A 15,331-nucleotide genomic window follows, 5' to 3' on the forward strand; every position below is an offset into this window, starting at 1 on the left:
ATCCAGTAGAGTACACAACTGAAGTATGTGTGCACCTTTGCAGTAGAGGCATTTCCCTTCAGGTAAGTATCCATTTCTAACATTTTCCTCTGTTTGACGCTCTTTCTCCACTGAGGTGACAGTCGTGGCAAAGCTACTTCCTCTAGCCTTTGGCCGAGGTGAGTGCCTTCTTCGGTCACCATCTTTAGCAGTTGCTTGAGTAGATGGAACTTCACATAAATTCCCAAAGACCGGATCTGTGGCAATTTTCACTTGACGCTCAAGGAAGACAACAATGTCAACAAATGCAGCTCTGCGGTGATACTTCTCCTGAATATCCCATGCCACTGTTCGCCACTTATCTTTTAACTCATACGGCAATCGTTTAATCACAGCAAGCATATTGGAGGGAGTATTTAATTCATTAAGACCTTGAACCTCATCCATTGCATTGCAACACCGACGCAAAAAGAGACTATATGCCTGAAGAGACTTCACATCCTCTGATCTAATTACTCTCCATGAATGTATTATATCCAAGGATGCAGATGCAATGACATGCTCGTTTCCAAAATGTCCATATAACAAAGTCTTCGACTTCACGTATCCAGTACCATCGGCCATATGTTGACAGCTTCTAACAAATTCATTAGGTTGCCCCCTGGTGTACTGTGCTAGGTTATGCAGGCAGTCGTCAGAGTTGTCAGCCTTTGCCTCTATGACCTTTTCAAATAATCGCATAAAAGTATGGAAGTGCAGAGGGTCACCGTCAAATGTTTGAATTTCTCTTTTTGGGAGTCGTGAAAGACTTTGTTGACGCACCAACATACTAGTTATTTCAATTTGTTTCTCCATTACAGACAATATATACTGATTCCCGTTAAGTGTTTGAGAAGGTCTCGGTTGAATTTCTGGAGATATATCATTTTGAATCACATTCCATGACGGATCTGAAGGCCCCTTGTGGAGATGTGTAAACTTACTTGTCATTGTTTGTTGCTTTGTACTTAACTTAGGTGCTGTATTTCCAATGAACATTTTTTTCTTTCCATTATGTTCATGTGACACAAAGGTATCAGCATCAAGGGTGTCAAAGGTTTTTCTTTTGGTTTGAAAATATGATTCCATTCCGTTTGATCTCCGTGAAGTGGCACTTTGGACAATGGATCCAGTTCTCAGTACATTCACCTTTGCAACAGACGCAGCTATATCCTCTTCGAGTTGAAGCTGCTCCTTCCTTCTCCTCAGTTGCTCTTCCTGTTGCTCAAGAGCGTGCTTTTCTTTGAGCATGCATTGACGGACATACAAGGCGGCAACTTCAGCCTCTGCTTTGAGCAGTGCAGATGAGGTTGTAGATATGTTTGATTTTAAACCACTACCAAGATTTGATATGCTGTCACATGGCAATATTTCATCCTGGATATCATATTGTGGATTGAGAACAGATTGAGGTTCCTTTTCTATTCCATTTTGAACACCACTTTCTGCCTCTGGCGGAACTTTCTGGGGTAGCTCTACATCCTGGGTTGGTTCTAATGGCCTGCTTGGATGTTTATCTAGTTCTGAAAGCCATATTTTAACATCCTCTGTGAAATCCTGGTTGTATTTAGTGATACTGGAGAACCATGTATTTTGTTTGTCACGTTCATCAGAGGGAATTAAAGGAATCAAAGATTCATGTAATGAACTAGCATTTTCAGACAATTCCATTAATTTGTTGAGCTGTAGTTTGACCTGTGAAGCATTTTTATCATCCTTCATAAGCTCTTTAAGCAAGGGTATTATACTCTTAATTTGGTCTACTTCCCTTTTACGTTCTTTCTGAATTGCTCCAATTTTGTTTGCAAGAGCCTTTTCTGTGAGAGTGTTTGGCCTTTTATTTTTATCATTTTCATTTTTGTCAACAATTGAACCAGCTGTTGATCCAGTCATTTTATACTCGCGAGACAATGAGCATCGATACCAATTTCAACAGAAAACAACAATGTCAATAGCCACAGCAATCTCTGAGCAGAGGGTTTTTTGATCAACACATGGAAGCAAAAACCACACACGTCAGATATTCAGTGTTCTTAAGGCAAGCGGCCTACACGACACCAAGCAGCAGCAGCAGCAGCCATAGGCCTATTCAAACAGACGTCTTCTCGTTGCAGTAACCAATTCAAAGTAGGCTAAACTGCGTTCCAAACCGTAAGCAGTAGCCTAGTATAAAACAGATTACATACCACCGCCTTCCGTAGGCCTGCCGCGATTTGTCAGACTGGCCGCTTTCGTAGATGAAAGGTAGTAGCCTAATCGTGAGTGGCCTCGTGGTTTCTCAGCGTTTGTAGAAGGCTCAGTTGCCGAGTTTTTTGCTGACAAATGTGGGCGACTCAAAACTTTGGTCGCCGAGAGGCTGAGTAGGGGAGACTAACTTGCCCGACGCGCTGTTCAATAACTTCCAGTAGCGATAAAGTTAAGTTCCTTTATTGTAGAAAACGGTCATCTCCAGAATATCCAACACAGCTCAGTATCAGTTCATGAACGCAATCCAGTTCTTAAAATCCACAAGTGTCATGTATTCCACAACATCTTATTCCATTCAACAGTCATTAAAATGCGGTCAGCACCTCTCCTTCAGCCACAGTAATCACCAATGGACTAACATCACAAAGTTTCACTCTTCACCGGGGAACTAGACAGGGGTGCCCACTCTCCCCCTCACTATTTACAATCTTCATTGAACCCCTAGCAGCTGCCATCCGTCAGAACCCCCTCATCAAAGGTGTCCAGACTCCATATATGCATCACAAAATCAGCCTTTATGCTGATGACATTCTTCTCTTTCTTCAAGACCCCACAACATCAGTAGAAGAAACCATCAAACTCATTGACACATTCTCTAACATTTCTGAATACTCAATCAATTGGAATAAATCTGCAGTTCTCCCATTACATCCCAACAGCTGGGATGTGACAGCCAACTCTTCACCTATCCCACTCTGCACTAACTATATCACTTACTTAGGGATAAAAGTCTCCCCCAGGCTGTCAGACTTATTTAGCCTAAATTATTCCCCTCTACTCACTTCAATAGATGATGACCTTCAACGCTGGAAGAACCTCCCATTATCCATCATGGGCAGAATCTCAGTAATCAAAATGACAATACTGCCCAAAATAAACTATCTATTCTCTATGATTCCAACCCAGCCCACCACCCTCTGGTTTAAGTCTCTCGATTCATTAATCACTAAATTCTACTGGAAAGATAAGACCCCAAGGATCAAACTCGCCACTCTCCAAAAACCAAAAGCAATGGGAGGACTAGAGGCCCCACACTTCCAGCACTATGCCCTGGCCAACCAGCTCCACTTCATCCACAAATGGCTACACCCCACCCCCTCAGACAACACCTGGTTAGACCTAGAACAAACAATCTGTAAAGAAATTAAAATCTCAGATCTCCCTTTCTGCAGTCAGTCGGTCAAAAAACATCCATCCTTCAAAGCCCCAACAATTTCAGCTACTCTGACAGCCTGGTGGAGATTCTACCACATCACTGATTCACCTATAGCACCATCAATTTGCACCCCGATTTGGAATAACCCAGATTTCACCGTCAATAAAAAAACACTTAACTTTCACACATGGATGGGAAAGGGCATCACTCACCTTCAACACATTCTTCAAGACAATAATCTGGCCTCATTTTCCTGTTTGGTCCAGAAGCACGGCATCGAGAGTAAACACTTCTTACAATACCTGCAAATTAAATCATCTATCCTAGGAAAAATTAACATCCAGACAGCTAACCTTGACATTCCCCCACCAATCTCAGAGCTGCTTAATATTCCCTCTCCCAAAAAAATACTCTCCCAAATTTACAAAATTATATCTCGTTCAGAAAAAACAATTGGCCTGCCATATCACAAATGGGAATCAGACTTATCAATTACTCCCGGTGCCGACTTCTGGACCAAAATGTGCAAAAACATCTACCTCATGACAAAGAATAGTAATCTACAACTAATACAATACAAGGTTCTTCACAGATTCCACTTCACTGCACATAAATTGGCAAAAATGGGGTTTGGCTCGGATCTTTGCACTCACTGCACACAAAATAACCCAGATACATACATTCATGCGGTTTGGCATTGCACTCCAATCAACCACTTCTGGGTGAGTGTCACAAAATCTCTCTCTTCCATCTTTGGCTGTCACATCCCAGCATCCCCTTCCTTATGCATACTTGGTGATACATCCACAGTCAATTTAAGCAACTCCTGCAATAAAACACTGCTGGTAGCGCTGACTATCGCCAAGAAAACAATCCTCATGAACTGGAAATCTAAGAAAAAAGCTCACATCACTCATTGGAAAAACTTGTTAACAGACTATATATCATTAGAAAACCTATCAACTACAAACTTAATCAATACTCAGGATACAACCTCTCCTTGGTACCCCTTTATCACCTACTTACAGTCCTGACCCTCTTTGCCTGAGTTCCATCTCCACACGATCATAACACACTTCATCAACAGATACACATATCATCGAACACTAGGCAGGGGAGGGTAGCTGGAACTATTATTGTTATTATTATTATTATTATTATTATTATTATTATTATTATTATTATTAGTAATATAAATAGCATCCCCTTCTTTCCCTCCCCCTTTTATTTACATTCTCTGATAACTTTACTAATTTCACTCTTTCTCTCTGCCTCTCCCATCGTTATTCTGCCGGGGCCCCATTGGATGGCTTGGGAGACTCGGTCCTGGCGGGTCGCTGTGTGGTTTTGGCATTGGTTGGGTCCTGTGGGTTATCTATTGGCCCTGGGCCCCCGGTGTGCACCCTCCTCATACGCTCATGCACACGCCTTGTCCTGGAAGCACACAGCACGCTTTACTCTCTTTTAATCGCACTACATGTTAGGTGACATACATAAACAAAAACTACAAAACAGGCTAGGGTAAGAGTGGAGTGCAGGTAGATGCCTCATCAGGTGTCTATCTGCATGCCTCACTTATTTTAATGCACACATTGTTGAGGCATACATCTTACACAGGGTAAGTGTGGTGTGCATGGGGAAATCTTGACAGATATTCACCATGCATGCCCACTTCTTTTAATGCTACACTCTAGATAGACCCCTCAACCTAGCCATTCACATACTGTACATATTTAGGTCAAGAGTGGCGTGTTGGGTGAAGGTCTGGGGGCGAGGTGTGGTTGGTCGTGGTAGTGGGGGATGTGTGCATATGCTGGGGGCCTGGGGCGATGGGTGGCACGCAGGTCCTCCCCTCTGTCAGCTCGTCGCAGTATAACTGCAGGGGCTGGGTGGAACTGTGGCCATTAATGGGTGCCCAGGTTGGCAATCAGTCAGGCAATCAACCAGGCAATCAGTTATTCCTTTTATTATACTTATCATTAATAGAATAATTACAACTCCTCTCCTCTGAAACCCTCCCTCTCTCCCTCTCTATGTTCCAGCTTCTCTCCTCCTGGCCCAACAGCAAACCAGCCTTATACATATGCGCACACACACACACACACACATACATCCTCACATACTCACTACCCCTCACCCCCCATCCCAACACCACCTCATTCACACTCTTAGAGCTACCATCCGCACCCCCCCCCATCCCCCCTTCTTTTCATTCCGGTCATCAATTTCATCCCTGATAATCATATCTGTAATCATCCTGGACGCAAATCATCCTTAGCCTTTCTGTTATTAATGTTATGTTGTGTTATGTTTGTGGAAGCCAAGTCAATGTGATGTCTTGTTAAGTTACAGTATGTGTTTATGTAATGTACGTCTGTTTGTCGTATGTAGTATTCATGTGCATGTCGTAGTGTTGCATTTTCTGTAATGTCAATGATGTTTGCAAATAAAATAAATAAATAAATAAATAAATAAAAAACAAATGCGGTCAGCAAAAAGTAAGGCTTACCCCATCACCCCATCTCTGTTCATTCACAAAAACACCTAGCAGGTAATATTATGAACCTTGCCGCCACCAACACCACGTGACCCAATTATCGTGAGCAACCACAGGTGCATAACACAGACGTCATCTGACCCCAACAATTATTATCATTATCTAAATCTGAAATATACAGCCTTTTTAACGGTTCGCCTACAACAAAACTGCATTTAGGCTTAACCAAAATATCCAAAACCTACTCGTCAAAATAGACGAATAGACAATAGACAAAATAAAATAAATCTAATTAGTGATAACCTATTAAATGTGTTAATATCGTCCTGTTACGATCAATTCCTTAGTTCTCAGTCTGGAGTTGGAGGTCTATTTTGCTTCAGCTATCTTCTGCATACTGGTGGAGAGCGTCCCAGCGGTATGAGGTCTGTAAACGTTCGGGAAACGGCGAAGAGCCCTGGAATAGCACGAATTTATTCAACGTCTTGTGATTGTCAAAGACATGGACAGATAATTAGCTAAATTAATCATTGTTCACGACACGTGTTAAATGATCAAAATGAGTGCGATGGTGCAATCCTGCCAAACTTTCCAATTAAGTGGCATGGTGTTTGACATTAAATTGTCTAGTTTTAAGCAAATCAGTTTCACATAATAGCCTATTTGTGTCTTTGGGTCTGGGTAACTCTTGTGACAAAAAAATGCTGTTATAGGCTACCGTTTTTCTGAAATTACAAAGCAGAACAACATATATATGTCCATAATATAGTGCATTTGTACAGTGTACAATATAGTCTAGTGCAATGCAGCTTTTAATGTCCAAAGTAGCCTAGGCCTACTGTATTTTCCTGCATAAGAACTACACATATTCACCCAAAACTACAGTGTTGACACTTGAAGTTGTGGAGTTATATTTTAGTAGCCTAATGTAGTATTTGAATATTAACCCACAACATTTTTACCTTGTCTCACCAATATATAAGATATGTCTGTGAATTGCAATAGTGATCAAATGAAAAAGGAACGAAAGGTGTTCTGATATTTTATTTAATGGTCCTGCAATGTTTTCTAGACATATCTTAAATTTAGATAGATAGATAGATAGATAGATAGATAATAGATAGATAGATAGATAGATACTTTATTTATCCCCAAGGGGAAATTCAAGAAATGTCTCCCCTCTACTTATAGATCCTTGCTCCTGATATCCCAATGTATGGGTGTATTTCATTATATGACTCCAACAGAACACCTACAGAAAGGAGAGTGGTGTCCTGCTACAAACAACAAGACAGACAGCCAGCATTTAAACAAGGCCTTGTTTGTCCTTGATTTGCTACTTGTTTGTCTATTTCCTGAAGAGGTTAAACCATACTGGCCTTGACACCTCAGTCCTTGCTTCCATTTACAGCTGTGTTGTGGAGCACATCCTATGGTCTACTGCAGCGGGTGGGTACAGAGGACAATTGGCAGGTAGATATGGTTGTTGCTATGCTTAATAAAGTGGTTGCTATGTTGGTTGCTATGGTGGTTGCTAGGTTGGCATTATGGTAGTGGTTGCTAGGTTATTGCTAGGGTAACTGACAAGGTCTCTATGGTGTTGCTAGGGTAGATATGGTGGCGGTTATGTTAAATAAAGCAGTTGCTATGCTGGTTGCTAGGGTAATCATGTTGGTTGCTATAGTGGTTGCTAGGCTGTTGCTATGGTAGATATGTTGATTGCTATTTTAAACATAGCGGTTGCTAGGTTATTGCTGAGGTAACTGAGAAGGTTGTTATGGTGTTGCTAAGGTAACGTATGGTGGTTGCTATCCTAAATAAAGTGGTTGCTATGCCCGTTGCTAGGGTAGTCACATTGGTTGACAATACCAAAAAGTGGTTGCTAGGTTGTTGCTAGGGTTATTGAGATGGTTGCTAGGGTCGATATGGTGGTTGCTATGTTAAATATAGCAGTTGCTATAGTAGTGGTTGCTAGGTTGATGCTAGGGTAACAGAGAAGGTTGCTATGGTGTTGCTATGTTGGCATTGTAGTGGCGGTTGCTGGGTTGTTGCTAGGGTAACTGAGAAGGTTGCTATGAAAGGTTGCTATGGTGTTGCTATGTTGGCATTGTAGTGGCGGTTGCTGGGTTGTTGCTAGGGTAACTGAGAAGGTTGCTATGGTGTTGCTAGGGAAGATATTGTGGTTGTTATGGTGAATGAAGTGGTTGCTATGTGGGTTTCTAGGGTAGTTACAGTGGTTGACAATATCAAAGTGGTTGCTAGGTTAATTAAGATGGTTGCTATGGTGGTTGCTAGTTTGATGTTATGGTAGTGGTTGCTCGGTTATTGCTAGGGTAACTGACAAGGTCTCTTTGGTGTTGCTAGGGTTGATATGGTGGCGGTTATGCTAAATAAAGCAGTTACTATGCTGGTTGCTAGGGTAATCATGTTGGTTGCTATAGTGGTTGCTAGGCTGTTGCTATGCTAGATATGTTGATTACTATTTTAAACATAACGGTTGCTAGGTCATTGCTAGATTAACTGAGAAGGTTGCTATGGTGTTGCTAAGGTACGTATGGTGGTTGCTATGCTAAATAAAGTGGTTGCTAGGTTGCTGCTAGGGTAATTGAGATGGTTGCTAGGGTCGATATGGTGGTTGCTATGTTAAACATAGCAGTTGCTATAGTAGTGGTTGCTATGTTGTTGCTAGGGTAACTGAGAAGATTGCTATGGTGTTGCTATGTTGGCATTGTAGTGACGGTTGCTGGGTTGTTGCTAGGGTAACTGAGAAGGTTGCTATGGTGTTGCTAGGGTACGTATGGTGGTTGCTATGCTAAATAAAGTGGTTGCTATACCGGTTGCTAGGGTATTCACATTGGTTGACAATATCAAAGTGGTTGCTAGGTTGTTGCTAGGGTAATTGAGATGGTTGCTAGGGTCGATATGGTGGTTGCTATGCTATGGTAGTGGTTGTTAGGTTGTTGCTAGGGTAACTGAGAAGGTTGCCAATAGTGTAGGCCAAAATGTATCAGCTGAACAATTTGTTTCTCGCTCTACAATATGGGCCTATGTATGCCTTATGATATGCCAGAGTAAGTAGGAAAGTGGGACATGTCTTAATTGATATTAATTGACATCTAGAGGCTATAGGCTTTCAGAAAATATATGGTTTAGGTGGTCAAACAATATGGGCCTATATTTAGCACAGCAACAACCATATCTACCATAGCAAAATCGCAGTAAAAGTAATGTAAAAATGACATAAAATACCTGCCAATTGTCCTCTGTTTCCACCACTGCAGTAGATCATGATGTGAGGATGCACTCCGTAACACACCTGTTAATGGAAGCAAGGACTGAGGTGTCAAGGCCAGCATGCTTCAGCCTCTTCAGGAAGTAAACAAATGAGTAGCCAAACAAGGCCTTGTTTACATCCTGGCTGATATCAGGAGCAAGGATCTGTGAAAACATAGTAGAGGGGAGAAAAAAAAGACAAAGATACGTTACATGACCATCCCTAAACAACAGCATTGGGCAAGTTACTTTAAAAGCGTAATGCATTATTTATTACTTGTTACTGTCAGTAATTTGTTACATTACAATATTACTGTCTTTTAATTGTAAGGCATTACACTACGTTTACATTACTTTCACCAAAATAACAGAAAATATGGATTTGGTGTTCTCAATAGATCTTCATGTGTTCAATGCAGCTCATTACACGGCAGGAGGTGATGTGGTATGGCATAATGACTGAGCTAGGCTTAAGGCTAACAAAAGAACAATATAATGGTTTCAGTTATGGCTCATGGGACAATGTCGGTCCCAAAGGCCAAAGGTCACTCACAACTTAATATAGTAAAATATAGCCATAGTGAAATTGTATGTTGATTTTAAATGGTTCTCATCATTGCTGGTTGCCTTTCCTTCCACTTACAGTGGTGTAGACTTAATGCAAATAATTTGAGAATAATGGCTACGATCTTTGTCTGTAAAAGCAACATTTTAGTTATTCTCACTGCTTGAAATGAGAAGTAAAGCCTAACCATGTTAGATCTGTTGCATGAATGGCAAAGATAACTCAAATTCCCTTTCTACGGTCATCTAAACAAGGCAATTCCAGGACCAACATAGATTACTTTTTCTTGGATAATCTTCTCTGGTGTCAATTGAGCATTTCTCAACTTTGGATTAAAAAGCAAAGTAACTTCAGTTACTGAGAATTGTACCGAGTAAAATATTACTGAAATTGTATTGGTAAAAAAGAAGAAGCTCTGGTCGCCCTGTCATGGACGCTTGTCAAAAAAGTACAGGGAAGCTTTGGCCGCTCTGACGTGACGCATTTTACGTTCGATCATGTTCTATCTTAATACTTTATTCTATTCGATTGGTTGCTGGTCGTTGGTCGCTGAACCGCGTCATAGCTCATTACCATAAAGTTGACTGACTTTCAACTTTCTGTTTGTCGCTCAAGACGCACAAGACGCCCAAAATGTGACGCCGACAGATTTGCCGCTTCTGGCAGCTAAGAGAAGCCAGCTTCCATTGAAAATGAATGACTTCCTGAATCTTTGGAAGCTCAAGTCGGCAGCGGTGTGTTATATACACAAATATATTTGAAATATATGTAAATATTCGAAATTGGCAAAAAAAAATATTTTTGATACTTAAAATATATATATATATATATATTAGATAATATATAGAGACGATCATAATGCATCATAACAAAGGGACGCCAGACCCTCTTGTAACAGCTGTAGGCCTACTCGGTGATTAGTACTACTCGTAAAATTAGTTAGAACATAAAACGACAAGTTTCCTAATACTGTCCCAAAACTATCACAGGAACGGAGAGCATTGGGCAACTCATTCCACCAACATGGAACCAGGAAAAGAGTCTTGAATTTGACCTAACTGGTTGAAACAACAGACCGCAGTGGGCGGTTGGAGATGTACATCTTGATCATTGAATTAAAATAACAAGGAGCAGATCCAATCAGTGTCCTATAGGCCAAAGTGAGAGATTTAAAATTCTGGCTATAGGGAGCCAATGGAGAGTAACTAGGAGAGGAGTTACATGTGTCCTCTTTGGCTGATTGAAGACCAGGCGTGCTGCAGCATTCTGAATCAGGTCTAAAGATCTTACTTGAAAAATAATAACAACGAAACAAACCATGCTGCCAAAGACCTGGGAGAAACTGAAATGTGAGATGTAACACCTGAACTTTGTGTTAATAAAGAAGAGACTAATAAGACACAAGGGAATGGTGAGGGAAATCATTGAGAGATTGTGAGTTTTGAATGAAAGTGCCTTGCTAAACATATACTGTACTGTACTGCTGATGCTATGCTTTGCTGCACTTCGCAATTGCTTTGCTTTACAACACACCTCAGGCATTAGGCAAAATGGGGAACTGCATTTGTTTGACATATAACTTGTCATATATACGGGGCAGCCGTGGCCTACTGGTTAGCGCTTCGGACTTGTAACCGAAGGGTTGCCGGTTCAAACCCTGACCAGTAGGCACGGCTGAAGTGCCCTTGAGCAAGGCACCTAACCCCTCACTGCCAACACTCCCGTTTTTCGCGGGTTTTTCCTGTATTTCAAAGTCATCTCCCGTCGCCCTCCCGTTTTGTTATTTCTCCTGGAAAACTCTCAGAATTTGCATAACCATCAAACTTCATTTTAAAATTACGGATACATTCATTTTTTCTGTTAGTCTGACATTTCCCAGGTTGCCAAATTGTGTATGAAATACACCCTACACATAACCTACACAATGACTTACTTTGAATAACAATCCTTCTGTAATAAAACCTGCTAAGCCAAAACTCAAATAAGGAAGCGGGTGCACACTGTGAATAGCCTAATTTGTGAAATTGTTAGAGAAGAAATGTTATTATTCACATTATAAATGTTATTGAGTGTTGTTGATACACAGTAGGCAAATTGTGTCCTCGGAACATAATCTGACAGCAGATTTGGAGTTTTGGAGGTAGGCTGCTATAAAACATGTAAAATGTTAGAAAAACACCTATAAAGGTGCATAAAAGAATGTGTGGCCCTAATTTAGTGGAAGAACTTGACACGACCCCATTAAACACTACAGCCTCTCTTCCTAGTAACACAAATGGACCTCACTAATGTTGTTATGGCTGAATGGAAACAGTCAGGTTTTGGGGCTTGAGGCTGTGAAGGTTTATAAAGTATCAAAGGGAAGGAGCAGACATACACTACTATGTTGGAGCCCATGGATTTGGAGTTGAATGGTTCATATGGGTGTAATATTTTGTCTATGTACCACTGAAAATGATGAAACGTGAAATAGACTATACAGTAAAATATTAATTTAGGAGAAAAATACAAAGTATCATGGCATCACACACCCTTACTTTCCTCTGGGGACTGTGAAAGCCCAGAAGATAGTCCAGATCACAAGATACCGTATCACCTGATAGTCCTCTCAGCCTCCTCACGTATTCTATTAACAAATTCAATCAGGCCTCTTCACTGTGCTGCTTTTGGAGAAGAGTCAAAAGTCAGTCCTCTGTTCTTTTTTAGTGTGTATAAACATGTATGGACAGTTCAGCTCTACTGTATGTGCAACTGTTTTAATAAATTGCATCAAATAACAAAAAAGGCTCTAGCTTCAGAAGACCAGTAATGGGTGAAGGGCTCTGTAAATTCCTCATACAGTATACCCATTGAAATTCATCTTCCTATTGCTGGAATGAAAATTAAGTTACACATCTTAGGGTGGGGACATTTGAGGATCATCACCGATTGGACTAAGAAAGCACACATCAGGACATTTGATGCAAGAAGAGCAAACAGACTAAGGACAGCACAGCTGAAAAGCTAAACACCACTGGTTTTTGGTTCAAACCAAGCTTTGGGATTTCAGATAACTGGAACTGGAAAACATCTACCTAACAAGGATCTGCGTTCAACTTTTCTACTCTACATTCTACGCCAAAGTAGTCACAGAGAGACCAGAGAACGAAAAGATTATGTCTCGCCTTCTGTGCCTCCTCATTCTTCTTTCTCTGTTTCCAGTTGTGGGTAAGTGATGTCAGACAGATAGAAAGTTCAACAGAAACATGAGTCAGTGTGTGTACTTTTGTTGTGTAACTACATCTTTTAATACCTGAAGTGTTGTATCATGATGAAAAGCACTAAATTTTGTAGTATTGCCTATCATTTTTGCAGTACCTCTGTTTTGCTACACATGTGTGTTTCCTGCTATTTCCCCGCTCAACTGCATCCGGTACCCTCAGAAGTGTCCTCCAGGCCACCAGTGTCTCTCAAGCAGAGCAGTAGGACAACGAGGTAAACGCAGGTTGCCCACATGTATGCATCCTCCACCATACATTATGTCCTTGTTTTTAGAACACAAGACCACTTAAACTGACAACTGGAGAAAAAAAGCTGTCCAATTAATGCATTGAAAATTCACTCGGAACAATCACATTCATATACTGACATCATGACAATGGCAGATTTTTGTAATGTCAGTTACAGTGGGAAAAAATATGTTTCATTATTGAGGAGGACTTAGGTTTAGATTCTATGAATTTGTCATTGCTGTGGACATACTGTAATATTATTGTCCTCACAGTTAGGGCTGCACAATTATCACAATATGAACCAACACGATTATCTAATTACAAAAGCTACAAATAATCGTGCAGTTAATCTTGTCACATTTATGACTTTTATATTCATGTCATCCTCCTTGACTGTGCCACTTGCAATTGGTGAGCGTGCATAGTGCGTAAGAAGCACAGAACTTCTGATTGTTGAGCTTCACAGATAATCAGGAGTGCTGTGCTTCTCATGCACTAGGCGTGCTCACCAATGAGAAGTGGCACAACTTAGAAACATTTGGAATATTGAACTGAATCAATTCATTGACATTCAAAAATCATATCGCAAATTGCAATATCTCTTTAAAAAAAAATCACAAATAGATATTTTCCCCAATTTGTGCAGCCCTCACAGTGCATAGCATCAACAGACTAAAATTTGACAAATACATTGTTGGCAGTGACTGTATTCTATGATAAATCCCATAGAGAATAGACTGAATATTACAGGTTTTACAGATTATATAGTGTTACAATGAAATAAAGTAGGTCACTGGAGAATCAGTACATTATATGAAGAGTTCAGAATGAAAACCCTCCATCCACCTCCATCGAAAATGCGACAATGATGGTGAGTGAATGCTCTCCACACATAGTATACGTTAATCAAAAATTTAGCTTCAAAACCCGCTAAATACCACTCTTTTTTTCCTGGTCTGAAATATCAATTTGTAAGCAAAAACCTATAGGAGCCTGATAAAATGCTCATTTAAAAGAAAAGTAGTCAGACGGATTTAGAGGATTTTGCATCTGAACTCTTCAAATGATCCTCAGAAGAATCAGTCCTAGATATGGTTTGAGAGATTTACTGGGCCTCATAACATTAGGCAATATATTTATTGTGAAATATGCTGTGCGTATTGATGATCAACAAGAAACACGTTTGTTTGTGTTGCACTTTGTCTTCTTCATTGCAAAACAGGAGACATCAAGGTTGTACTGTATGAGAAGAGCTGCATCCTCTCATCCTTATGTGGTCTTACGGGAGAGAAATATGCTATGGGTCTGAACTTCACCTTCACAAATGAATGCTGTGATACTCACCTGTGCAATGCAGCCCCACCCACCAGCAGAGGGCCCCTCTGGGCAGGCACAGGGCTTTCTCTTCTCATCTTCTTACTTCAGTGATCTCTGTTAACCTCAAGGTTAAGTCACTATTACAAATATGATGATGCTAAAGCTATATGGTCTACTTGTATTTCTTCAGCTTCAATGAAATTCAGTGTTGATTTGTAGGGGTGTTCAGGCAAAAAATAAATGTAATTCAGTACTTCATTTGTACAGTTATTCAGTTGTTTGAGATAACGTAAAAGAATCATGTAACAAAGGGCAGTTTTTACATCTATGTTTCAGAACCTGATCCAGTCCAACGGGTCTTGCATGATGCACCTCCTGCTGGAGGATGGAGAGGGGGTCGTGGCGAGGGGTGGGGGACTTTTTCAATATAGTAATGCCATCTATCAGTCCAAAGTTTGGAATGTCCTAATTCAATTGAGATTTATTGTGAAGATCATGATTATTCACATTAGTGATTCTGGTTTTCTACTGGCCATATTCTCTAATGTGATTCTCAAATCTGCGCAGTTACACACTTTTCAACCTATGCACATTCTGCCCTTGACTTAAGTCTGTCATTTCAAGGTCAGTTAGGCACTTAAGGGCGCAGCAACCCTAAAATCTAGGCATTTCATATGTACACTTCCCTTAAATTCTCCTGCTGACTTCTGCACTTCTGAGGGCTGTTTGAAGTCAAGTGGCACTACAAGGTGAATCGTATTGCGCTT

General features: G+C 40.6%; 1 protein-coding gene across 2 annotated transcripts in view; it reads left to right on the forward strand.

The window, feature by feature from the left end:
• lypc (ly6 domain containing, pigment cell) overlaps window positions 1-14,795 on the forward strand; it is a 161,874-nt gene extending 147,079 nt beyond the window's left edge. The window contains exons 3-5 of one of the 2 annotated variants that reach the window (XM_042107543.1): window positions 12,806-12,963; window positions 13,111-13,230; window positions 14,470-14,795. In XM_042107543.1, the coding sequence (XP_041963477.1) occupies window positions 12,912-12,963; window positions 13,111-13,230; window positions 14,470-14,675 (378 nt within the window). In that variant the 5' untranslated portion in view covers window positions 12,806-12,911 and the 3' untranslated portion in view covers window positions 14,676-14,795. Of the gene's footprint in view, window positions 1-11,894; window positions 12,964-13,110; window positions 13,231-14,469 lie in introns of those variants that run through there. The other variant, XM_042107542.1, reaches the window with a different exon arrangement.
• The last annotated feature ends 536 nt before the right edge of the window (window positions 14,796-15,331 follow it).

The sequence above is a fragment of the Alosa sapidissima genome, chromosome 10 (genome assembly GCF_018492685.1).
Source record: "Alosa sapidissima isolate fAloSap1 chromosome 10, fAloSap1.pri, whole genome shotgun sequence".
In the NCBI taxonomy this organism is placed as follows: domain Eukaryota; kingdom Metazoa; phylum Chordata; class Actinopteri; order Clupeiformes; family Clupeidae; genus Alosa; species Alosa sapidissima.